The sequence below is a fragment of the Erigeron canadensis genome, chromosome 2 (assembly GCF_010389155.1).
Source record: "Erigeron canadensis isolate Cc75 chromosome 2, C_canadensis_v1, whole genome shotgun sequence".
Classification (NCBI taxonomy): domain Eukaryota; kingdom Viridiplantae; phylum Streptophyta; class Magnoliopsida; order Asterales; family Asteraceae; genus Erigeron; species Erigeron canadensis.
This window is the reverse complement of record NC_057762.1, coordinates 8,729,001-8,756,022: the sequence shown is the minus strand read 5'-3', so window position 1 is coordinate 8,756,022 and position 27,022 is coordinate 8,729,001. Positions and strand designations below refer to the sequence as shown.

Below are 27,022 nucleotides of genomic sequence, written 5' to 3'. Positions count from 1 at the left end.
CTATTCTTACTATTTTTATATGTTTTGTTTTCTTTATTATTTATATCAATGGTTTTATTTTTATTTTTTTAAATTTAGGTTCGAAAAATTATATTATACTGATACCATTATATATTGTTTATATCTAAATTTTAAACAGAAAAAAAACATTTTCCGCAACAATGTGCGGGTATAATAACTAGTTTTAACCGTTGAGTTGTTGTTTAGGCATTTTGTGGGTAAGAAAACTTCACATTATCCGTCTAAATACATTTTCTTTTCTTTATTACTAATGAAATCTATAATAATTAAATAATAATAATGATATTTTTTTTTTGAACAACAAATTTTATTGATACAAACTTCGACAAAATACTGAAGTAGTAAGAGTATTACATCGGATATATAGGACTATTACACCATAAAGACCACGACAAATTAACCTTCTTACAACGAAAGGATAACCATAAAAAAAGACATTGAGACAATAGAATTAAAGACATATTTTACCGTCACATCTCTTTCTCAAAAACCATGTTATTTCGATGTCTCAAGTGAAAAGAAAAATGTAAAGTAATCACTTTTTCGTAACATATTTTTTGAAAAGTTATTCAAACGAATGTGAAAGATTTATTGATAATGTTTAATAATATAACTTTATAGTTATTCCCATATTATTAAAATTTAAATGAAAATTCAACTTTAAAAAAAAAAAAAAAAAAAAAAGGAAAAGAAAAAAAAAGAGGATTTGACTTGCACCCGCAAACACGTGTTGTGACGAAGAGCTTCAAACTTAAGTGAAATAATACCTTCATGGCTTCATTGATTGTTGAACCGTAAAGTATTTACTTCTAGGTAATTTTCAGTTCTTCTCAAGGAAATTATGTGTAAATAGCATCATGTATGCAATGTTTTTTAGTTAAACCAGTGTGATGACCAAAAATGTTGAATTGATTGAACCGGTTAGACGAATGGGAAAAAAACACAAAATTATACAAAGAATTTATATGTATTAGATTGATGCCCGTGCAATGCAGCAACGATAACGGCGACGGTGATGATATGATTATAAATGACCAATATTAACATTGAATTGTATAACACAATATAAAGAATAATATGGATAATAATAATAAACCAACCTGACCCGGTTTAAAACGGGTTTTGGATACTAGGTATTGACCAGGTTTTTTTAATAAAAACCGAACCCAATCTCAACCTGCAACAAAAACCGAAAACCCAAACCAGTTAATAACCACCGGCTTGGCTCAAACACGGTTGTTGACCAGTTTCGGGTTCGGGTTCCAACCCAGTTTCTTATATATTCTCTTATCTTACAAGGTATAAATCTTAGACCTTCAATTCCTCAATTTTCTGCAATAGTCTTTTGCTATGGTAAGGTGAATATTGGGGCCCAGACTCCAGAGTCATTGTGTAACTTGGAAGACAATCTTGGTCAAAGATGTTCAGCATACCAAAGTTGGCCCTGGGACTCTTGACTAGTACTTTGTCTTGATGAGCTGGAATGATACTACTATAAATAAGGTACATCATACAACATACGATACCTACTAGGCTACTGAGTGTAATTTACACATTCTCATAAATGCCGAAACTGCATCTTCAAACAAGTACATGGCTACATGCTACTCAAAATCACAACGAACGCCATGATACAAAACATAGAAAAGAAATATTTACTTGCATTGCTTACTTGCTGGACCTAAAATAATGGAAACTAATCAACTATAGACACACAGAAAACTGAATATTGCTATTATTTAACTATGTTCTTGCATACATAAGATGTACTTGAATAAACCTCGGTTTGAGAAGCAACTTCGTTCTCTTCTCATTGTTATAAGAAAAATCATGTTGAGGTTTATGGAAATTGTAGCTTTGAGATCTTGGTGGATATGATTGCAAGTTTCTTCACTCAAAAAGAAAACCAAGTCACACTTGAAAACATTAACTCTCATTATTTCTGTTTCTTTTTTGGTCTTCATCTATAGTTTAGGTAAGCCTTTACGTGCAGTCGGGCTAGAGATGTTGCTTGCAGTTCTTAAGAGTCTACGGAATTCTGGCAAGCTAATCTTCCCATCTTTGTCCATATCAGCCTCCTCTAGAATTGGATCTATTGAACCTCGCAAACCCGTATGCTGCAAAAGCCAACAACTAGTCTTAAGTAGCTGAAGTAGCAAGGTTTGGTAGAACATAGAAAGAATAGTTACAAAGTTTTGTTTTTCATGGGCTTAGATAATTTTCAACTGGAATACTTTATATGGTTTTTATTAAAATGTTAAGACATATATGATGCTTAGCATGAATTTAATGATAAGTGTTATGGACCAAAAAAAGTTGGTGCTGAAATTATAACAAAATGCATCCCGATTTCAATTTGATATTAAAACTGTTTGACATGGGGTAGTCAAATGCAAGAAGGGCATAATGACTAAAAGCTAATGCGACTTGTGTCAACTTCAAGTAATAGTCTGCATACGAGATGAAAGATACAGAGTATTTTACTCTGCGATCGATAAGACTAGTTTTCAACAAAGAATTGGCATTTTTGTTAAAAACTCTGATACAAAATGCAATGATTAGATTAACCCATAGCACATTGCTACCAAAAAGAATAATTCAAGAGTGATGTTTGTAGCAAAATTTCTATGGCCTTTAAGTCTATAATTTTGTTTAATTGACCTGCAAAGTTAATAACAAAGCAATTACAATTATCATCAAACAGATGGCGTACCATTTTAAGTTCTTCTGGAGTTATGTATCCATCTCTATCTACATCGAACTTTTCAAAAGCAGCTTGTGATAATTGTTGCCATTTTACAGAGTTATGTTCCTCTAATTGATGAACATGGAGGGTAGCTGCTACAAACTCTGTAAAATCCACAAGCCCATCCGTGTTGCTGTCAATCTGCATCACACAAACGGATAAACCCATAAAAAGCAGAAGATGTAGAGATGAAGTGAAAGTAACTTAAAATAATTTATGATCGTAAGTTCATTGAATTGGTTGAACACACGAACTTGAGTTTCGAAGTCAATATGACCGATCTTCAACTTAAAATTGATATTGATATCTAAATAACGGGAAGTTTAAACTATGTGTCCGACACATGCTGTTGGGTTTTAGATCAAAGAAATTGATGATCAACATAACGGGGAATATTTCAGTTTCTTAAATAAAAATATCCAAAATTTCCTTTATCATAAAAGTAGTAAGTTCTAGCTAATTGTCAAAAATTCATAACCCCTTTTCATGACTTGAGTTCAAACATGGAACAAAATACTTTCCTATAAATGAGATAGTGAAGATTTTCAATTGCCCTGGAAGCAAGCTAGACAGGTCTCTCTTTTGCATATAGAGGGTTAACTGGTAAGTGAGTAACCAAAGTGAAAATTAACAGCAATATAAGCATAGATTTAGGTCGACATTTATTGAACTTCATTAAAGGGTTCTCCCAATGTTAAAAGTTTAACAGAATCACAAACGCCCTAAACATACATGTTACTTTCAGGTCACCAGAATAACACCCATGAAAGCGCCTAAAGGGATGATTATGATTGTAATCACATGCTAGTTTGTTCAAGAAATGGACTTACTGCTTCTAAAATCTCCAAAACACGTGATTCTTTCATCTTCCATGGGAGATCTTTAGCGAGGGCCTAAACAAAAAACCAAGCCAAATTAGTAAATTCCAATGGATAGAATAGATTTCAGATATAATAAAGTATTTGCTTGCTTAGTCGTTACAAGAAAAAAATGTAAAGTCAACATACCTGTCTCATTTCCTCAAGACTGATTGCACCACTTTTATCTATATCAATTGCATGGAATTGATCTTTTAGATCAGACAGCTCCTCTTCATCAAGAGTGCTAGCCAATGCCTGTCACACAATCTTGAGCTTTAATAACATTTCTGTAATACAAGATTGGGTGATCAAGAAAAAAGGGGAAATAAATAAGCTATTTACCCGTAGAGCAAACTGCTTCAGGCGACTGTATCTCACGAACTGGCGCATGTTTGATAGAACAGAAATGTCAAGAGGAATCTCTGAAGCATTTCCACCTTCTCTAACCCATGGGTGTGCTGTAATTTAGGAAGAAATAATCACATATTGCCATAAAAAGAAGTGGCAACAATGGAAGTAACTGGAAAAAGAATAAAAAAAACATACACAGTGCCTGAGCAGCAGTAAGCCTTGCACGAGGATCTTTGACGAGCAACTTTTTCACAAAATCTCTGGCACTGGGTGTAATACTTGGCCATGGTTTACGCCGAAAATCAGGCTTGTTTCTTAATACCTATTAATTTAAATTGATATCATTCAATTCATAACACGAAGACCAAGATTATAAAAAGAATTGGGAATAGACCAATGTAATTATCCGAGTAAATACCTCTTTAAAAATGCCATCCTCAGTTTTATCCCAAAAGGGTCGGCGCCCGCAAAGTAAAATGTATGTGATTACACCTATACTCCATACATCAGACTCAGGACCTGATTTACGTTTTAAAACTTCAGGAGCTACATAGTATGCACTACCAACAATATCTGTAAATTTCTTCCCTGCATTAATCAATGATATATTAGAGGCTATAAAGTCACAAAAATAATAAGTATAATAAAGGAAAATGAAAGTTTTCATAGAATTGTACATTTATACAAGAAAAAGGAGAGATGGAATGTTGAAATAATGTGTTTTTATGATACTATTAAGTATTTGAAATAGTATCAAATACTTAACTAATATTTGGAACCAAGTCAAGAGAGATTTTGCTTCATCATCAATAAAGCATTTAATTTTATGACCTGGGCCCATTACTCCTTTTGCTCAGAGAAAAATACTTTTTGTATGACGAACCCATCTCATAATAGGCTCACATCATGTCATAAGTTAGGTGTAGAACTTACTCCCAAAAGCTAGCTCAAAGGAGAAGGGGACACCTAGGCTTATAAACCACCAACCAATCCCATACTTAGCCGATGTGGGATCATATCAATACCCCACCCTTTGAAGAGCCAACATCCTCGTTGGTCACGGCTATGTTAGTCACGGTTGGCACCCTTCTCCTTGGGTCCAAGCCACCACTCCATAGGCCACCACTCCGAGCGTTGGAACCTCAAAAGGTAGGGCTGACTCTGATACCAATTGATACGAAACCATCTCATAATAGGCTCGCATCATGTCATAAGCTAGGTGTAGAACTTACTCCCAAAAGCTAGCTCAAAGGAGAAGGGGACACCTAAGCTTATAAACCACCGACCAATCTCATACTTAGCCGATGTGGGATCATATCATTGTATTACAGGATGTTTATGAAAGTTCAGTTCCTTTCCTCGTTTCTCACAGTAATCACTATAAAAGGTAATTACTACTATATGAGTTCAGGCTTGTAAAATTTGCAATGTTTGACTGTTCATCACTTCATCAGATACTTAGCAGACCCTATACTCATGCTAAATATAAAAGAATTCTGCAAACATAAATCAATTTTAAGGATTCCTTCAGGGGGTGTTTGGTAGAAAGAAGAAACCAATGAAATGGAATTGATTTCATTGTCCTTGTTTTGGTAAGTCAATGAAATGAAAAGAAAGGATAAATTGATTTCCCATTAAAGGAGTTTTTTATATTGTGATTTCCAGTCCTTTTATAGAGAAATTGGATTTGTTAACTATATATTTATCTGCGTCTTTTATCGGAGAATTGAATTAGCTTAAAACAAGAGGTATAGATAGACAATGTCACATGCCAGTCACATTCTTCACCCAAATTAATATCTTTCAAGGCCTACTCCTGCAGCTGCTCTCCTTTTGATGGCTGATTCTCCTCAACCCTCTCATCCCACGGTTGCTCCGATGAAGATCGCTGCTCATCAACCCTATTAAAAGCCAAAGTCTGGATATCTCCTTTTAATGAACCATCAAACATGTTGTGGGTTAGCAGCAACGTGGATAGAATGATTAGGGTACCATTAAATTTAAAGAGCTGATCGTACTCTATACTTTTTTCTTTTATCATCATCAATTTTGGTGTAACTTTCGACACTATCTATAGCTCCATAATCCATACCATGGAAGAAAACAGGCCAAGAAAACATATACGCAAGTCTTGAATTGCGATAATATAGATTATGATGACGATCCACCTTTTATTTTTTGTGGGCAAGCTTAGCTAGTATTTGTCTCATTAGCCTCCACTTATTTTTATTTTGATCGTACAAGACATGTGAGAAAATACTAACAATAATAATGACACTATCTTTATCAAAATCCATTTGCATTTCTTTATTTGTCACAACCAAACAAAAGAATTGATTTCCACTAATTACTCAAGTGAATTCTTTGTCGTTAGTCTTTACCTAACAATGGTACTTATCCAATTTCTCAGGCATTTCATTTCTTTGCATTTCTTTTCCCAGCCTCATTTAATTTCACTAAATTTCTCACTACCAAATGTGCCCTGATATCAAAGATGACATCTAACAACGACGAACGAGCTGCAGTTTTGATGATTCGAAAGGTATTGTTTCTTGTGTCATGTAAGATTTTTGACAGATAGTCAAAGATTTGCAAGTGACAGTCCAGCATTGTAATTTCATGAAAGAAATGAAATACTAAGGGAGAATGTTGTCCAACTAGTGTCGGTATGGCAGTTAAAAAAAAAAAAAGGTTACTCGAAAGAGTGAGCATACCCGGTCTTATAAAGTCTGACAACCCAAAATCTGTAGCCTTCAAGTGTGAATCCTCTTTAGGTGACTTGAACAGAAAGTTCTACAATATATAAAAAAGCGTAGACCAGGTTAGCATCATCCTATGAGCATATGTTAACGGAAGAAATCCCGTGTGGCCGTAGTTGACTATTGACCTTCACGAGTTACTTGTCATCACCCGGAAATCACAAATCTTTATTTGTTGATACCTCTGGTTTCATGTCACGATGTACCAAACCATGTAAATGACATTGAGCTGCAACTTTAAGCATTTGCCTTACGACTATTGCAGCATCTTTCTCCGTGTAACGGCTGTCTTTCCTGGAAAAAAAAGGAAGTTCACGTTAAGTACCAAATCATTTTTCCAGATTCATAAATGGGCATGCTTTGCCTTGTGAAGTCAGACAGCCTATAATTTAGCCTTAAAGTTGATATCTATGTTTAATTTTTTATAATATGCAGAAGATAAGGTTACAGTCTAACAAAACAACTAAATAATAAGAATGAGTTGGCAGTAAACTTGTTTCACCATCTATGTGAACATAAGAGGAAAAGCAACCGCCAGCCGCCTTGACCCAAAATCCAAAAGATATCTCTTTCTAAAACAAACATGATAGACTATTTATAGAAAGATGGGAGTTCTTACTTTGACAATATCCTGTCCAGCAATTCACCGCCTTCACATAACCTGGAAAGGAAAATTTAACAAATTTTACCATATGATAGAGGTGAAAATTCAAGATCCACATCTTGATGAGGTTACAAGGGAACATAAACCACTAATGAAATATTGAACTCAAAAAAAGAAAAAATGCAGTGTAATTGCAAAACATACTCCATAGCTATATACACGTAAGAATCATCTTCAAATGCATTGTGAAACTGAACCACATTCTCGTGACCACTTAAGGCTCGTAATATTCTGACTTCTCGTTTGACATCCTCAACAGCAACCGGAAGAATCATCTAATCACAAAAGGAATTGTCTAAATTAAGACCGGCAAATTCTTAGTTAACTTAGATCATTGATACAAAAACAATACTAAACCATAATTTCCCGATCATAAATTTAGAACCTTTAACACTCATTAACCAAATGGGATTACACCAATCGCTGCAATTCTGACGAGAGTTTAGATTTCAAGATAAGTTTATATTCAAAGTTGAAAACCATATAAAAAAATCATTGTAAACCGAGTTACTTGTTCTTTGCAGGACGGACCAAAGGACAACTCCAGCAACCACTATCTAAGCCTTAATATTTCCAGAACCGACATAAACACTAACACCGGTCTTATGGAATTACACAAGTAAAGTAAAGTAACTCCCAATGCCGTATTCCGCGGGTTTTGGGTCCCAATACCGTCTTCGACGGTGTATGGGGGAGGTTGAGATGTAGACAGCTGTACCCCTACCAAAGGTAGAGAGGCTGCTTCCAGGTTCTACCAAAGGTAGAAAAGGACCTCCGGCCTTGCTGAGGATCGAACTCTTGACCTCTATCTCCAGAGGCATGAGGATCAAACCCTTGTTGGGCAAGAGGAATTACACAAGTTTTGAATCCACTAAATCATCAAACCCCTTGATCACATGATTCTACAAACAAACCAAACTATCTAAACCATGATATTTGCAGAACCGACATAAACACTAAAACCAGTCTTAATGAATTACACAGCCTTTAAATTCACTAGATCATTAAACCCCTTCATCCTATGATTCTACAAACCAAATCCTAGACTGATGTTTCCACTATTCAAGGTCAACAAACAACAATCTAAAAAGTCAAAAAAAGACTACACATAAGTTTTAGAATATTTCACCTAAAGGAGTCAAACAAAAAAACATGCTTGTAAATCTCGGTTGATACCCAATTCGGCAAAGCGCAGAGTATGAGGATCAAGACAGTCATACCTGTACCGAAGGTTAAGAAAAAAAAAAAAGTCACGAAAAAGACTACCTTATTTTTGTCAATTTTCTTAACAGCAACACGATCGCCATTGACTTTATCAGTAGCAACATAAGTATACCCAAATTGACCATGACCCAACAATTTCCCAATTGTATATCTTTGATCAAAATCTTTAAGATATCCAAAATCTGTTCTTTTTCCACATGAAATCACACCATTTTGTCTCCTTGAAGTACCACCTTTGTTTTTCATTTTATTTTGTTGATGTTGGTTTTTCTGATTCTTAAAATTAGACCCACCTCCACCATCATGATGATGATGCTTATTAGTGGTGGATGATGTGGTGCCAGTTGTGGTGGTTAACCGTGGGTGGGGTGGGTGGTGGACCACGGTGGCAGCAGTGGTGGTTGTTGATGGTGCACTACTGTTGGAACCACTGATTTTGGTGGTTGAAAAACAGCTACCCATTTCTTGTATGATCAAAAAGTTTGAATCTTTGATATGGGTTTTGAATCTTTGATGTGGGTTTTGATGGGATTGATGTATATATATTTCATCCCATGTATATGTACAAGTCAATAAGTGTGTGTGTGTGTGTGTGGAGTTAGGGAAATGTGTTAAATGTATACATATAGAGTGTGAATGTGAATGAGAAACAGAGAAGAAATTAAGAAACTGATAATTGAAGAGAATTAAATAAAGAATGAGGAAAGTTTGAAGTAGATAGGAGGAAAGAGAGGAGAAAGGAAGATAGTGGGGATGGTCAAAAACTCAAAATAGACTTTTATTTTATTTTATTTTGAGGACTACAACAAAGATTTTGGTAATTAAATTGGCTGTCAATAGCTTTTTCTTTATAATTTTCAAAAAAAAAAAGTGCTTTTTTCATGCTTTTGTAAATAAAGAGGAAAATTAGATTCTTGGACTTTTACGGTGAACACCTCCCAAAGAGTTTGGAAAGCATGAATGTGGATCTACATTTGTTGCCTTTTTCCTTGGTTCCTTCACTTCCCATTTGTTTTTTTAGATGTCGTATACTCGATGCATTGTTTCAAGATTTTAGTCACTTTGTATTGTTTCAAAAGATTTTGGGGAATATGAGTGTGTAACAAGATTAGAAATCAATGTCGGGATATCGTAATGCATGTATTCGATTTCTAAAAAATAATTGTTTGAGCCTATTTGATAGGCCCTTATAATATAAACTAGTGCTTAGTTTCCTGGAATAGTAAGAAAAAACTAAAGTTATGTGTATTGTATGTAAGCAACTTGAAACAATGTTTATTGTATGTAAGAAAACATACGTGACAACCATATACAGGTGCCACTTGTCAGATTGTAATTGGTTGAAACGAAATTCTTACATATAATAAACATTATTTCAAAGTTGTTTACATACAATACACACAGTTTTAGTTATTTCCTACTATAGACATTCGTTCAAAGTTTCTTACATTCGAGGGAACTAATCCCTATAAACTATTAATCTATTTTTAGAAATTTAATCAATTTTTTCAATATCCTAAAAATACCCCCAAATACATATTTATACTATATTGTAAATTTACATTTGATTTTCAACATTAAATTTAAAATTTAAATATTAATTTTAAGTTTCAATAATGTATACATTTTAATGCATAGTATACCATACATCATAGTCATATTACATTACATCAATAATTCTCACTGCTCACCGGCGCCACCGCCACCACCACCAATCTCCACCGCCACCACCACCGCTATCTCCGCTCGCCATAATCACCCGTCACTGTCACCACCGTCGCCGCCATACATCACCACCATCACGGTCACCTTCATCACCACTGCAACGCACGAGTACTTTTCTCTCGTTTGTTTAAGTTATACAAATATCACTTTGAAATAATTTTAGAGAGTTTGTTACCAGTTAAGGCACAACACCATAATCCGTTTTTACACAAAAGTATTTCAATTCTCCCGTAATGTTCCTCCCAAATAATCAAGTGGTTACAAGGCCAAGTCATCATGTGACATTAAATTACGGAATCGATGTTATCTTTAAAAAACTCTTATCAACCTCTAACCTTTGATTCGATCAAAGATTTTATATCTAGGTGTGTTTTTTTTTCCTTCTATTTATATGTTTCAAATCTGAAATACCTCAAGATTTGCTAAAATAGAAAATTAGATTTGAGAAAGACATTCTCATTCTCTCTCTTTCAAACACACAATCAACATGGTTGATCAAATGGTTGGAACCTTTACCACTGGAGACAGAGGTCAAGAGTTCGATCCTCGTGTTCAGTAAGGCTGGAAGTCCTTTTCTACCGTTGTTGGAACTTTAAAAGCAATCTTTCTACCTTTGGTAAGGGTAAGGTCGTTTACATATCAACCTCCATCATATACCGTTGAAGACAGTATTCCCAAAACATGTGGAAGACAATATTGAGAATTACTTTTTCTCTTTTTTCAAAAAACACCACCATTTTTTTCTTCATTCACACAAATCGTTGAATAGAAGTCTCAAGAGCACCATTTGCAAGCCCGGTCGTCTTTCTCAACCCTTACATCGAATTCACAAAAATAAGGTTAACAAATCACCACCAATCATTTTGGGTACTCACAACTTGTTTTTGATCAGTATGATCACTCACTAATAACAACCAGGTCATTGATCATACTGGTCTCACATCGTTAATTTCTTTTTTTTTAACTAAGTTTAGATCAAGTTCCTTGATATATTATAACTCTAACTAAAAGGAAACACATTTATTCTTAGGAAAATCTTTGTCTAGTGTAATAAAATTCTCAAATGGGTGATTTGTAAAAAAAAAAAAAAAAACTATAATTTGCTCATTTTAAAATTGTGAATGTATGTCATTTCAAGCAGCGAGCCACTGACTGATTTTAAGTAAAAGTGATTTTGATTTTGTCTTCTTAATATCTCATGTTATGTGTATGTGAATGGAAGTTTATTTATAGATTAGTGTTGACAAAGGAATCAAAATAGTTGAACTATACGAGTATAGTATTCACTTAAAAAAATATGATCTCAATCCATTATTAGAAAGGGATATACAACTTGAACAATACTCTAATATTTAAGTATTTGTTCAACCATAAATATTGAAAAAATTGTTTAACTTGAACATGTATTATATGGCTTGCATATGTTGATATTAATAGAGTACTGGACATAAATGAGTTTCCTCTTACTTACCCTATATAACAAGCATATTTAAATGGAAACAATCATATTTCATTTCATAAACAATACAAATACGTTTTTCAAACGGTATAAATTATAATAGTCTTTGATTGTATATTTTTTTGTGTCTTGATAATTTTATTAAAATCTTATTTTAGTAGTACCACAGTTCCACCTACTAACTTTTGTATTCATTGGGTGAGTTGTTAAAGCACATGTTCTTTACCCATATATTTAATCATATCAAATTTTATTTCTATTACTTGGGTGTGTGTATTCATGCATCCAAAATTTTATTACTAAAAAATAACTTGGATGAGTCTATGTAAGGTTAGCCTGTTTAATACATGTTTATACCTTTTAGGAAATGATAGGTTTAAATAATCTTAATATAAACATTTATGATAGTTTTAAGTTTAAAATAAAACTGGTGTAATATTTTAACCATTATAAGAAAATTAATTTAAGATGAGTAACCAAAACAAAAGATTAGAATAGAAAATGGAACATTTTTAAAAAATTTGTTTCATTTTTTTGAAAATTGAAACATTTTTTCATAAACGACATTCTATCATATTTTTAGTCATAAATCACATACATATCTATAATGAAATTCAAGACTTTTGAAAAAATTTCTAATAATTCATCATCACAAATCGATCTGAAAAGTAAGATTTGAACTCAAGTGGATTCTTTTGAGGTTGAAAGTCTTACTAATGAGTCACCGACTCTACTTCCTCTTAAAAATAAAACTATCATTTCCATTTTGGTTTACCTAGCAATAACCAACGAACAAAAATCAAACTGAAACAAACATGTTATCTTATATTTCTATATACTTATTCTTATTTATTTTTAATTATATATTTATACAATTATACATTTGAGAAACATGTTTTGCATAAACATGTAAAAACATCTATGATGTTTAAACTTTTTGATTTCATCTTTTTATAATTTTCAAACATAATGGCGAATTGGCGATATATAAACATATATTAGGGGCATGCATGGACTATAGAGAATGCATGGAAGCTTTGATTAAAAGCATTTTTATAGAGAATAATATATCCTAAAGCATGGAAATGTTTATATAAAAATAAGTGGTGATTAGGGACATCAAGCGATCAGGATTGAGATAATTGCTCGTATACTATTTAGGATTTGCTATGCTTTTTGGTGTTGCAAGACCTAACAACATCCATTCATTTTCCATTGCTAGCGCAGTGGTTGGACACCTCGGATGTTGTAACAAAGGTCACATGTTCGAATCTCATCTCGAGCATTGTTACTAGCCTATATTCTTAGCGTGCGAGTTGAATTTACCGAGTGGAGCGGACGTGAGGAGGGGATCGGGTAGGCCCTCGGTATCCAGTCTGGATACCCGTAGTCTGACCTATCGCTGTTTTAAAAAATAAAATAAAATAATAATAATAATAATAATAATAATAATAATAATATAATAATAATAATAATAATAATAATAATAATAATAATAATAATAATAATAATATAATAATAATAATAATAATCATCGTCGGTGTTTAATAAGAAACTACTAAATGATAAAGGTCTCCAATGTCCATTTCAGGTGAATGGAAACACATTACGACTGTGGGCAGGGCATTACCTTTCCGATTGAATTTATCCCGAAAGGTTTACGTTACTTAAAACTCTTTTCGATCTACATGACGAGTCAAGTAGTCAGACAGAAGGAAATTAAAACAAGAACATGACTACAAGAGTGATGTTAAGCGAGCATTTCGTGTCAATCAAGGTCCTTAAATATTTTCTTTGAAGAACATATTATTCTACTAATGCTTTTACATTAGACGAATATCAGGGATAAAACTCATGACTTTTGGAAAAATCCTTATAAATTCACCCTCATAATGTGAAAAGTGAGACTTGAATCCAAATGGATCTTTTGAAAATAAATAATCTTACCAATGGAAGTATGGAATACCGATAGCTGGTTCGTTAAAAACATGCATTAAGAAAACTAGGAAACTATGTAATGAAAAAATGCACGACTCATCAACATGACCTCTTATACGAAACATATTTGACGACTTCCGAACTAGATTATTTAATTGTGCCTTACTTTCTTTTTTTTTGATAATAATCAACAGAATATGTTTTGTTAATGTATTAATAATTTTATTTTTAATGAAAAATCAGTTTTTATTTGATTAAATGTATGATTAAAATTAAAAACTAAATAAACGAACGGTAATTAGTTTCCATATGGTTTAATGTAACAGTTTTATACAAAAAGGCTCATTGTGGTTTGAGTATAATGTCGATGTGATAAATTATTAAGTATGAATTTTCTAACGATTATTCTATATCTTTATTTACGATTATTTACTTTAACTAGTCTATAAAGCTTTGGAAAAAAAAACACTAACTTAGTTCCATTTGAATAAATGATGCGAAAGTTGATCAAATTAATTTGTCAAAATCTAAAAATTACATCTAAACGTAAGAATGGGGTATGTTTGATTGTTTGATTCGAATAAGTTAATGTTGGATATTTTAGTGTAAGGGTTAATTGGTAATATTAATCATAATAATGCATCATATAAGTATGGTGGTGCGGAGTGCACGCTTATATGAATTTATTATGATCTTAGGGGCGAAGCCCCTAAGGAACGGGGGTCCGGGGGCAGCGCCCCCAGGAGCGGGGTCCAAGGGGCGGCAGCCCCTGGTTGGGATCGAGCTTGAGGGACTAATTTTACCAACTTTGCAAAGTCGAATTTAACTGCCATAAAGGCAGTTAATGGCCCCTGATTTCATTATTCTGTACATACGAATTCATCGAGAATTCTCTCCCCGTTTTCACACACAAAACTCAAACACTAATCATACAGAAAATTATTAATTACTGATTGTATCCCGTTGAATAATTTGGGGTGAACCACCGAATTGATTCAATCTGAAAGCGTATCGCGCCTCCAGTGATTGCATATCATCCGGTTTTGTTCGTTATTGTAACATACCAAACATTTTATGTTTGACTATTTGACTTTCCGTTAGTTAACGTTAGAATCGTTAAGTTTATGTGCCCTATATGGGATTATGTGGGTAAATGCTTATGTGTTTAATATTAAATGATTAAGATATGTTAAATGAACCTAATTTAAAGTAAAGTATGAAAAATAAGTGCTTGTTAGATCGTTAAGAATCCCGGTAGGAAAGTTAAGCAAAAAAAGTAGCGTTTAGAAGTCAAGGGACCTAAGATGTAACATCAGGAGTTGATGGCCAGGGTTTAAGGGTCAATTAGGCATCCCTAATTGTTACAAATCTGATTCATACGTGTGTGAGAAACCCCAAGCTGCCCCCTTACCTCCTTCAAAGCAATTCTCTTCCGAAATCCTTCGTTTCTTGGTGTTTCGAGCAAGTTTTGTTAAGTTTTCCGGATCTTCTTGATCATCTACAGGTAATAAAGGTGATTTCCCTTTGCTTTGTGACCCTATGAGTCGTCATATGAATCTTATTCCTGGTCTTAGGGTTTGGGGTAAGGATAACTACAATTCGTCACCGATTTCGAGTCATTCGGGTGATCAATGGAGTAGTAATGTTTATGATTGATTAAGGGAGCAATTGATGGATTAAAGTCATCAATTATACCATAAAAGATGTTAATTTTAAGTCTCCAGGTCGCTAATGGGTGTTAAGGTCATATATGGATCGAATTGATCTGTGTAACAAAAGTCATGTGCAGGTTGGGCGAAAGTTGCGACGCAACTTTAAAAGTTGCGGCACAACTTTGGTTTGGGCAAATTTTCTGGCTTCAATGTTGCGGTGCAACTTTCACTAGTTGCGGCACAACTTTGTCCAGGAGTCTTATACACCTAGTTTAAGCTTATATGTTGGTTATATACTTGTTCTAGGTTGCCGAAGGACTTAGCAAGCATTGTAAGCTAGTTATAACTCATTGTTAAGTTGTACCAAAGTAAGATAACATCTTTTGTCACCTATTGGTACAACTAAACATGTTTTCATAAGTTAAACCTTCCTATTGGATACGTATGCACGTTTTATGTTTATGGGTGACTATGGGAGGTTGAAAAGGGATATTATACTTACCATTTATGATGAATTACATACTTATGCAGGTTGCAAGGTGTGAGGTAAGTGTACATGATATGAAATGATGTTATGCGTATGTTATGTGATCATGAAATATGCTTTGATTATGTTATATGTTTTGTATGCGTGGCATGAACATCTAGACACTAGACTTATGATTAGGATTGCCATGTCACATGTACGTTAAGGTCCTTAAAGTAAAAGATGATATGTGATTATCTTAGGTAAAAGAGTAACCTAAACTAATATAAAGATTAAAGTCTCAAGCAATATGTAAAGTCTTGTGTTAAGCTTAACCTGTGCTAGCTCCTCGGGGTTGGTGCGTACGTGGTCACGTGGTTTGGGAATCATGATACCTCCCGTGGCATAGTTACTTTTGAGTATTTCGGGTGGAGTAATTAACTAACCACCATTGCATAAAGGCATAAATGGTTTTTTCAGTTGGAAATGACTTTGTCGATTCCTTAACGACGCCGATGGACCACCTTATGGTTTACCCATCATGTCGGGTGTGAGGACTCCTTGTATGGTCTATGACTGCCTACACATAACCCCACATCCCTATGTAAGTGGCATAAGTCACTTAGCTTATGTCTTGGCAAAGAAATAAAGAAAGAAAGTATAGACACATTTTAGGACATGATGAACCTAAAGTGTATGATATGTTGTTATGTATGTATGTGATATTAACTTAAAATGCAGATTTTGTTAATATATTTAATTGGCAAACGTTTTCAAATCTATGTTATCTTACTTAGCTAATTATAAGCTAACACTTGTTCTTTGAAAATATTGTGCCTTCAGGATAATCAAGTTTGAGCTAGACGAAGATTAGCTTGGTGAGACTTGGGTAGAAAGAATAAAGAAGCTTAGCAAAGACATAGAATGCTTAGACTTCCTTTTAGCCTTACATTTTCGGCTATTTTATTTATGTTTAAGACATGTAATGATGGACATTTATGTTGGTGTCATTACTTGGATTTACTTTGATTGTTTTGATGATGCTTTGGCAAAGATTTTTGAAAATCCAAGTTTTTAAATGACGGGTGTTACAGTTATTGATTGCGTATACCCAACAGTTAATTTGTCATTAAGTTGATGCCTCATTGATAAGATTTTAATATCTCATGATCAGGGGTTTAAAACATTTTTCAGGTTTGTGGGGTGGAGTTGATAAGGGTAATTAGGATATATAGAGAAGTGTTATTAGGGTGATAGCTTAGTGGTTAGGGAGTTTTCTACTTTATGGTTTTTTCCTAAAGGGACATGGGTTCAAATCTTGTCACATGCAAATGTGGTGAGAGCCCTTAACAATGTTATACCCATCTACACATGGGAGGACAAACCCTTTAGGGCATTGCCAAGATTCGAATCCAGCGTGGACGCATCAAAATTGAAGGAGTTAGCCATTTATCCGCTTTGCCTTAAAAAAAAGGATATAATAAAGAAGTATTTCCAATCGTAAGTATTCAAGGTAGTTTAATAATACGAGTAAATCTATTTTATATCATAAAGGATTCCTTTTTTTTTTAAAGAAATCTGTTTTTTATATGTAGAAGTTATTTTAAACTCTCCTCTTAGCCTCTTATTGTATTTGCTAAACCAACATATTTTTCCGGAGAACCCGTAAATACTTTTGCTACCAACATATTTTCAAACGCTCAATTTTGTTTCTTATGTAGATCTACATTTCTGATTAGACTAAACGGATTGCTTTTTTCGCATCTTCATTTTTAGAAAAACGAAAAAAAAAAAATAAGACTAATTGACTAATAACTAAGTTATTCAAGTTTTTTCTTCTCTAGACCAAAAAGAGTAATTAAAAGGGGGCAAATTGGATTCGATTCTCTTTTTTTTTCTACTATTCATTCTTTTTCCTGCAAGGAATAAATTCTACATGACATGGGTTGGTTGTAGATACGTAAGCTGGTGTACAGGTTCATAATGTCTGCAGCTATAAGCAACAATTTGTTATATGGTCGCCGAGTTTGTTTGAACAAACAACCTTTTTTGAGTATAGTAGGTCCGACGTACTCGCGGGGCGAACATCGTTTAAGATAATTTTCGTGAAATATGAATACTACAACTTGCCAATAGTAGAACATCGCAAGTCTAAATTGTGGAATGGTGACCGTGTCCGCGTCCAGACTCCGGAGTGAGTGTTGACTCGGTCTCTGTAAATTGGCAAAAGTCATGTGGTCCAACTCATTTCGAGTCATCTCAATCATGTTAATTTTGACTATATTTTCACCAAATATTCACTTTCCATGATATTTTATGGTGAACATACACAATAAACATAACTAATTGAAACATTAGAATGATTTTATTTTTAATTCAAAAAAATGTAACGTATGAAAACTTAATCGACAAATTCTTGTTATACAATTCTAGTTGTAAATTATATATATTTTTTAAAAAGGCGTGGATCATTTACTCGCAACAGGGGATTCAACTTACGTTGTTTTAACCGAGTCCGCGCTAGAGTGTCCTCTTAACAGGGGAGGCATAGAAGGTGTGCAAACCCGATTTTCGGCCGGGGCATAGTTATAAAGGGGGCATAAATTTTTGAAACTTTTTTACATATATTATATATATAATGTATAATATGCTAAAAGAGGTGTTATAATATAAATATATTTGATTCCATTTTAATTAATGTTTAAAATGTAAATAAGTATATGGTATATAATTCTAAAATTATCATCTTATCATGCATATATAATTTTTCGTTATAATGCTAGTTATCATTTATGATAAAAAGTTGTTTATATATTTAAATTCGGTAGAAATTAGGGGCCTTTTTTTCTTGGCTTGACCAGGGTGTTTGAATTCTCAAAGCCACCACTGCCCCTCACCCTCAATACATAGTAGGAGAAAAAACTCCCAGTTAAACTATTCGAAGATATGACATTTAATCTGCATAAAACCATGTCCGCTCTCAAAAAAAAACTTAGAGTTGTTAAAACATATTTCATTCATTTAAGACCTTTAGTTTATCGCACATGTGGTCGTTAAGCGCCTCGCAGGTCTAAATTTATAAGGTTTACTTATTTTTCTCCAAAAAGTTCTATTTAACTAGAATTTTAAGTGTTAGATACACGACCTTAAAACATTCCAAATTGTTTATGTATAATCACCTTCTTTATAATTAATTAATAATAATATTGATAGTTCACAATGTACAAATGGTTGTGCAAAATAAACCATTCTGATAAATTGATATTAACAAAAGAAATCGACAAACACAACGGGTGTAATCGATTTAGCGCATGCAGAGACATAACTTTGTGTGACGACCCGACGCCCTACTTCCACCACCACCACCGATAGCTAGTTATTGTTGGAAATTTCCCTAAATAAAAATTTAATCATCCAAAAAATATCATATTAATAATCTTTAAGTTGAAGATCATGTTAGTAATTTAGTGTTAGAATGTTAAAATAATACTCAACTATTTTATATAGACTTTGGACTAGACTTTAGAGTTCCATAATCGCAGCCCAATTGAAACCCCACCTACAAACGGAACTCAATTCACACGCAACGGCTAGTTTCAAAGATAACCCAGTTAATTACTCACGCTCTCAATTCCAACGGTCATATTTTTCTTGCTTTAAACCACTAAATTCCCATTTAACACAAATCCCTCCTAATTCCCCCAAATTCGAAAATCATTCTATCTTTTTTCTTTTCACAGTTAATCAAATCTTTTACACAATTCTTTCAACAATGGAAACCCCAATTTCATCAAGAAGGATCACAAGATCACAAGCAAAACTCATGAATTCCGAACCCGTTTCATCAAGTAAGTATCGTATTCGATTTTTCAGATAACTTTTCATATGGGTTTTGTTTATTGATGATAAAGTTCGTGTCTTTTTTTAATTTCAGGAACTGAGAATGAAGGATCTTTGATGGGTGGTGGATTAAAATCAAGAAAAAATCAAGAAAAAGAAAAACCGGCTTTGATTGATATAACTAACGGTTCACCTATTGTTGGGCTTGCAATGGGGAGTTTAAAGACTCCTTCATCGAGATGTTCGAAAAAAAGAATGATGATTCCGAGTAGTGAATCGAAAAAGACTCCCGGATCTGGTGAGTCTATATTGAGAGGTCAAGTGAAAACCCTTTTGCAGAAAGTTGAAGAGGAAAGTATGATTTCCAAGATCTGTTTTGAACCAAATTCTTTGATTTGTAACCGGTTTTTGAACTCTCCCATGGCGGTTTTCGCCCCAACGCCTGCTAATACGCCTCAAGTTTATGACTTTTCGATTAAGAACAACAAGGGTTTGGAGTCTTTTACTGTTTCTCCTGTTGCAGAAAACTTTAATTTCACTCAGGTTGGATTCTTGATTCATTTTCCCATCTGGGCTTTCATTATTTTTGATGTTTTTGAAGTTAGTTCAATTGGGTTTTGTTTAACTTGGTTAACTTGTCATTATTTTTTATGTTTATGAAGTTAGGTCAATTGGGTTTTGTTTTGTTTAATTTTTGTCTTTAATTTGGTTAAATTTTTTGGTACTCAATTGGGCTTTCATTATTTTTTATGTTTATGAAGTTAGTTTAATTGGGTTTTGTTTAATTTGGCTAATTTTTTGGTACTTACTTTGTATTTTTGTATAGATGCTTAATGAGATAATTACTGGACCGAATCAAGAAGACAAAAGCAAAAGTGACACTAAAGAAAAGGATGTGATAACGAGGTCTTTGTTCATGGACTTTTCTGAGAAATCAGAGGCCTCTGACTCGTCTTTATGGTCAGTTCAAGTGAATGCAAGCACAAGTGAAGAAGAATATAAAGATGATGCTGACACTAAGGAGGATTATGAAGATGGTGATGATGTGGTGGTAGATGAATTATGTGAAGGAATTAGCAAGATGAGTGTCGGTAAACATACACGGTTTGTGTACAATAGTGATGGGGAACTGGAAGGAGAGTTGGAGTCATCGTCATCCTCGTCTAAGAGTGTATCAGGGGTTTTGTGTTTAAAGGGCTTGCCGATACCAGAAGGGAAGCATTTGAGGTTTGCAGAAGAAGAGTGACTTGAGAAGAAAGTGGGGCTTTTGAAGTTTTTAGAATAAGATGTTGATTGCTTTTGATGGTTGTCTTTCTTGTGACACCAAATATTGGTTTAGTGTAGTTTTTCCTAGAAGGGTTCAAACTGAATGTTTATTGTGTTGTATGGAAGGGAGTTTGTTTTGGTTTCATATTGATATCTCAATTTAATGAAAAGAAGTATTGATTTGTACTTTCAACAAAAAAAAGTGTTTTGATTTGTGTTATTGTTTTAGAAAGAATGAATTAAGTTTAGGAATGATGAGCTGTTTTAGGTTTCAAAAGGGAAAGATATTTTAGATTATATAACCCACTTTAAAATGAATGAGTTAGTCAAAGAACTTTTTGGTTTTATTTTAAAGTGTTTAATGTGTTTTGAACGGATTTCGTGGGAACAAGTTCTTATCACCTCCAATTAAGTATGGCCTAATCTATGTTAGTGAACAAAGCCAAAGTCAATGCGATGATGGACTTCAACTCATTTGCCCTTGTGATGATTCCATAGAAACAATTTCGACTATTGCTTCATTTCGTGTATGGAAACAACCGGGGAGAGCCTGTTTTAATCACTTGGGAGCTTGGCGTTTAATCACTTGTGGATTGATGAAGTTTAACACACGAGGATGCAGAGACGGTTCAAGCAAAAATCAAAGATTGATGTGGTAAGCAGTTTTTCGGATGATGGTGTTTGTTATTTAGGGATACGTACATATACACCAACACTTCAATTCCTCCAACAAGAAGTGTCACATGAAGAAGAAAGTAGTAACAATACAGAAAGATGATCAGTGTGCTGGTGAAACTTGATAAATGATAAGAGCTCGACGTGTTACATGAGAAAGATTATTTATAACGACTAACAAAGATTAACGATAAGTTATTTGAGGTTGGCGAAAGCCACCCCATAGACCCACGAACAAAAGACACTGGTTGACACGCGAAGCCCACGAAAACCATAAGTTCTGGGGAAAAACACGCCTTCCAAAGGCCCACTTCAATCTGACCCGTTTTGGATCTGATTATCTTAGATCCATCTTTTCATTTTAGCATGCCAAATTGTCAATTGATCTAAAGCTCATTGGTACCAAATTGAACATCTAGCAACTCCAATAAACGAGCATTCCAAGTGCATGTTCATCCATTTTCAATTATTATCATTTTATTGGAGTTAATGATTAACTTACACCCAAATCTAAAACCATGTTAAGTTATCATGTTATAAATTACTCCGTATATACAAGTTGTAAAATGATGGCAGGTTATTCGGGTCACAAAAGCCAAAATATTGACAGTCGCTTCTACAATTTTTTTGTTTCTTAATATGATAAATTTATTAACAATGAAGGGCAGCAATGTTTTGGCAATACTGATAGCAGTAAGTTTTTGTTTTTGGCAGTGGCATAATGTTATATAGTTGGCTTAGATGTTTATATATCTTTTTTACTAATAAATAAAAGTTTTAACCAGGTATATACACTGGATCAACCGAAAACCAACTGGTTTTGAAGAACAGGTCACACAGAAACACGTGTCTGTGATTGAACCTGTGATTTATCACACCATGTTAAACCTCCATACCATATGGACGAGGTGTCAAGTGGCTATATTTTTCGTGTACTTTGTTTGAGACTTAATAAATTAAGTTACGACTTAATCAAAAATACTTAATACATTACGTCATCAAATAGTGTTTGTTTTTTTATTTAATAAACAAAAAGCAACTGTATTGACTTAATCCATATAGACATTACTTATTCATTCAGTCACTTAATCAATTCAATAGGAAGGAAATGCCTTTTTAAACCTGTAAAAATCAAGTTAAGAAAATGTCATATTGACATGAGAGAGACATTAATTAAAGATATATTGACTCTTGATATTAGGAGGTTGGATATTACTCATAACTTTTGAATTCACAATGGCTTGTTTCAATACTCACCATTAGTCATCTTCATCGGTATTAATTAATATCTAAAAAAAACAGTTTACAACCACTAATTTTATACAATACCTCAACACAAAACCAACGAATAGTCTAGCACCGATTAATTAGCTATTTTTATTACTCAATTCAACATGAGAGAAAAGAAAAAAAAATATATGCGGATTAACAGGCTTCACAAGTCTCACCTCAAAAGGACCAAAAGCCCTACACAATCTAACACCTAAACGTGTAAACCACCATTTAAGGCCGGCATTGGCATAGGCCAAAGTGGACGACCGATCGAGATCCAATTTTTTAAAGTCCTGAATTTTTAAACTTCTATATATAAATATATAATTGTTACGACCCAAACAAAACGACAAACTTATTTGATTCGATTTCTTATTTTTAAAAATTTCGGCATGACCTTGTCGTAAAATCAACTCTCAAACCTGTAGAAACTTCTACCAAATATGTGAAAGACCAATTCAAACATTTTCAAACTAACTTTTACTTTCAACTTAATTAAAAAGGACTAATTCATCTTGAAACATTTTGTCAACTTCATTTGACATACACACATACATAATAACTTTGTGTTTATAATACAAATCTTTGGACACTAAATACATTTTGGACTTAAACCCAAATGACATTAAGAGCTTGGCTAACCAAAAGGGATTTCTAATTTCAACATACCATTTTAGCATTTACCTTTTAGCCGATTACCAAACTAGTCGAAACTATCTCAAAACTTGCTACTTTCATTTCCAACTAGCTAGTTGATCTTGGCTTTATCTTGTAACACTTGAGCCTATAAAATGAAACAACTAAAAGAATAAGCAATTTCGCTTAGTGAGTACAAAATATAATTACGCAAGTTATCATCTTATCTATTATCTTGGGCTAGCACAATCATAACATTTCAACATATAACTTGAACTACTTGTATCAGCCAACTAACAAAATATATGGATTCATAGATACTATTTAGCTCTACCTACAAGAAATTAATCAAAGTCTTGTAGTCATAAACTCTACCTACAAGAGTTAAAACCAAGAGTCAACTCTTGTGGTCATAACTTTAACTACCTACAACAATGGACAACGCCAACTCTTGTAGTCTAACTATATGGACAACGCCAAATCTTGTAGTCTAACTACCTGCAAGAAATGGACAACGCCAACTCTTGTAGTCTAACTACCTGCAAGAATGGACAACGTCAACTCTTGTAGTCTAACTACCTGCAAGACTGGACAACGCCAACTCTTGTAGTCTAACTACCTACAAGAAATGGACAACGCCAACTCATGTAGTCTAACTACCTACGAGAAATGGACAACGCCAAATCTTGTAGTCATCTCTACATACATAAAATACTTTGTATCCACCTTATCAATGATAGCTTGCAAATGAATCCTTAGATGATCCAAACTCAAGACCTATTACAAATTTTTTTTTATTAGAACGGCAGAATTTTATTAAGAAAGCAACTAGCAAGACGCTAGTTGCTAAAAAGTACACTTACAAATACAATTAATTTAGAAATAAACAAAGCAACTATTTTAGACCATTTTGAAGACATTAACTACAAAGATTACAAAAGGAGTGAAAAAAACTCGTGCCTCTTACAACACGGGACATGAGAAAAACTCCTAAACGACGAAGGCCGAGCCACCGGTTTTCACTTCGTGATGTTTTTGATGTAATCCCATACATGTCTAGAAGTATCATAAACTTGTAACGAGGAGCCATAAAGATAGCAGAAACAGTAAGAAGCTGAATTAAAAAAGATAACCTTGTCGCCGAGCAGCACCACACATCTAACAACCAACTCATCCTTTATATAAGGGGATTCCGATCTATTCGTTCCTACAATAACTATGTTTCCTGTCTCTATTTGAGATCCAAAGAAAAGATGTTGAGATAATAGTGTTTATGATGTTATTAGCAACCGCATTCGTACCTTTATGAATACAATTGTTTCTCTCGTTCCAAATTTGCCACCACCATATGTAGATTAAAGATTCAAGAATTTGTCGAACTTGAGCGTTACATTGACGGGCCTTAATCTACAAGAGAGAATGATCAAGGCATTTATTATTAATGTACTTACGGATTTGGGAGATAGAGAATTCAGTTTTTCCTTCAAAACTCCAAGATCAGGTGTCATCTTCATGAGTAAATGTACTGGGCAGAATGTTCAGCAAGTTAGTAAGCTGCTCCTTTTCGTGTCCATCCCTGAGGTCGCATCTCCATTTCCATGTCCAGGAAGTATCTAAATGTCTCTCATAAATCAAGCAATCTTTAACAGTATCTATGGCAAATAAACGTTTAAATCGGGAAGCTAAATGTTGATTGCCACACCATGTGTCTATCCAAAATCTAGTTAACTTCCTATTGCCAACTTTCCTACTTATGACATCCCTTGGTAAAATAGCCTTATGATGAATTTGATTCGCGACTAGCATTATGTTTTTCCATGTACCTTTTGATTTCGCAGACATATTGTAGAAGCAATCTCCACCATGAATATCAGAAATTACTCGAAAAAGAATATCGCTCTCCTTCAAACCTCGCCATCTCCACTTATATAAAAGGGCAAAGTTCATGGTTTGTAAGCTTCCAATTCCAATGCCACCACTTTCCTTACTCGTAAGAACCGAGTCCCACTTAACCCGATGAATCTTTCTCTTATTATTGGACCCGCCCCAAAAAAATGAAGACCTCAAAGCTTCCAATTTATTTCTAATAGTTTTTGGCATATGAAAGATAGACAAAAAGTAATTACCAATGGAACCAAGAACCGAAGAAACTAATGTAGATCTTCCGCCAATGGACATTAGATTTGCTTTCCACCTCGTGAGACGTTTCCGAAACTTTGAAATAATCGGTTCCCAAGTAGAGACCCTCTTCGGGCTAGCACCAATGGGTATACCAAGGTATTTAAAAGGAAGACTCTCCACTTTGCAACCAATCGAACTGGCCAAATTTTCAAGACACTCCTGATTCAAGCCGACACCAATAATGGAAGATTTTTCAAGAATAGCTTAAAAAAGTCTCAACGCATTAGACATATTAGTCAAGTTGTTCTCTAACCATTCACCCCCAACCATAACATCATCCGCATAAAAAAGATCAGACAATCGCATGTGCCTAATCTTGGCACTCTCGAACCCACCATTCTTGACAAGGTTATCAATAGCAATATGTAGACCTTCCATAGCAATAATAAACAAAAATGGTTCCATAGGATCACCTTGTTGAAGCCCGCGCAAAATAGAAAATTCCTCACTAAGATTACCATTAATCAACACTGAAGCTCTAGCAGAACTAAGGCATGCTTTAATCCAAGATATCCATTTATCGCCAAAATCCAAGATATGAAGCATGTAATAAAGATAATTACTTACAAATTAACAATATATAATTACTTACATATTTTATTCAACTACTTACTCAACCCATAATACACATATGTTGTGTTTGGCTAATTACAACTATATACTTTTCTCATAAATTCTCAAATAAATAATATAACTATACCATATCGTTACTTAATTATCTTTCTTTATTATCTCAAAGTCTCAATTTAAATTTCAATACTAGTTAGCCAAATAACAACAATAACAATAACATAATGTGGGTTTTCATAAAAAACCACTAAAAAGAATGATGATGATAATAATATAAAAACCTTACCAAGAAAAACCCAGTGGGATAAAAACTCGATGAAGGGAAAAAGAGTGCAGCGCATATAATACTCTCCCTCGTTCGAATACCCGTCTTCAAAATATCGAAGGTCAATCTTGTATACAAATGATTTAATAATCTGCCAAATTATTGCTCGACCAAGTATGACAGAGTTTGATTGTGTCACTTTCTTGTTGGTCATATGTTGAGATTGAATCTATCATTGTTTGAGGTTGATCTATACACACCATATTATCTTCAAATGAAACTATTGAATATTTCTTCCCAATATCACGAAAACATTCTTCTTGGGCATCTTCATCATTGATCTTTGACCATGATCATCTTCATAACTTGATGATGTAGTTGTTGATGATTGTTAAACCACCATAAAATTTGTAGCATCATTATTTGTGAAAATAACTTAAATTGTTTGTGAC

General features: G+C 33.8%; 3 protein-coding genes across 3 annotated transcripts; 1 reads left to right on the top strand and 2 right to left on the bottom strand.

Moving 5' to 3' along the window:
- Positions 1-1,664: 1,664 nt before the first annotated feature.
- LOC122586485 (calcium-dependent protein kinase 18-like) lies at positions 1,665-9,280 on the bottom strand. The gene is made up of 12 exons (XM_043758468.1): positions 8,668-9,280; positions 7,546-7,676; positions 7,357-7,398; positions 6,920-7,031; positions 6,693-6,771; positions 4,397-4,566; positions 4,174-4,300; positions 3,970-4,085; positions 3,775-3,882; positions 3,598-3,660; positions 2,735-2,908; positions 1,665-2,138 (listed from the first exon to the last, which is right to left on the bottom strand). Exons 1-12 carry the CDS (start codon positions 9,085-9,087, stop codon positions 1,986-1,988), a joined length of 1,695 nt encoding a protein of 564 aa, XP_043614403.1. The 5' UTR covers positions 9,088-9,280; the 3' UTR covers positions 1,665-1,985.
- Positions 9,281-19,515: 10,235 nt separating this feature from the next.
- LOC122589494 lies at positions 19,516-21,116 on the top strand. The gene is made up of 3 exons (XM_043761790.1): positions 19,516-19,713; positions 19,800-20,248; positions 20,532-21,116. Exons 1-3 carry the CDS (start codon positions 19,638-19,640, stop codon positions 20,949-20,951), a joined length of 945 nt encoding a protein of 314 aa, XP_043617725.1. The 5' UTR covers positions 19,516-19,637; the 3' UTR covers positions 20,952-21,116.
- Positions 21,117-25,051: 3,935 nt separating this feature from the next.
- Positions 25,052-26,281, bottom strand: LOC122587654. Its single transcript, XM_043759823.1, has 2 exons — positions 25,989-26,281; positions 25,052-25,871 (listed from the first exon to the last, which is right to left on the bottom strand). The coding sequence occupies exons 1-2, from the start codon at positions 26,279-26,281 to the stop codon at positions 25,052-25,054; spliced, it is 1,113 nt and encodes a 370-aa protein (XP_043615758.1).
- Between the last annotated feature and the right edge of the window lie 741 nt (positions 26,282-27,022).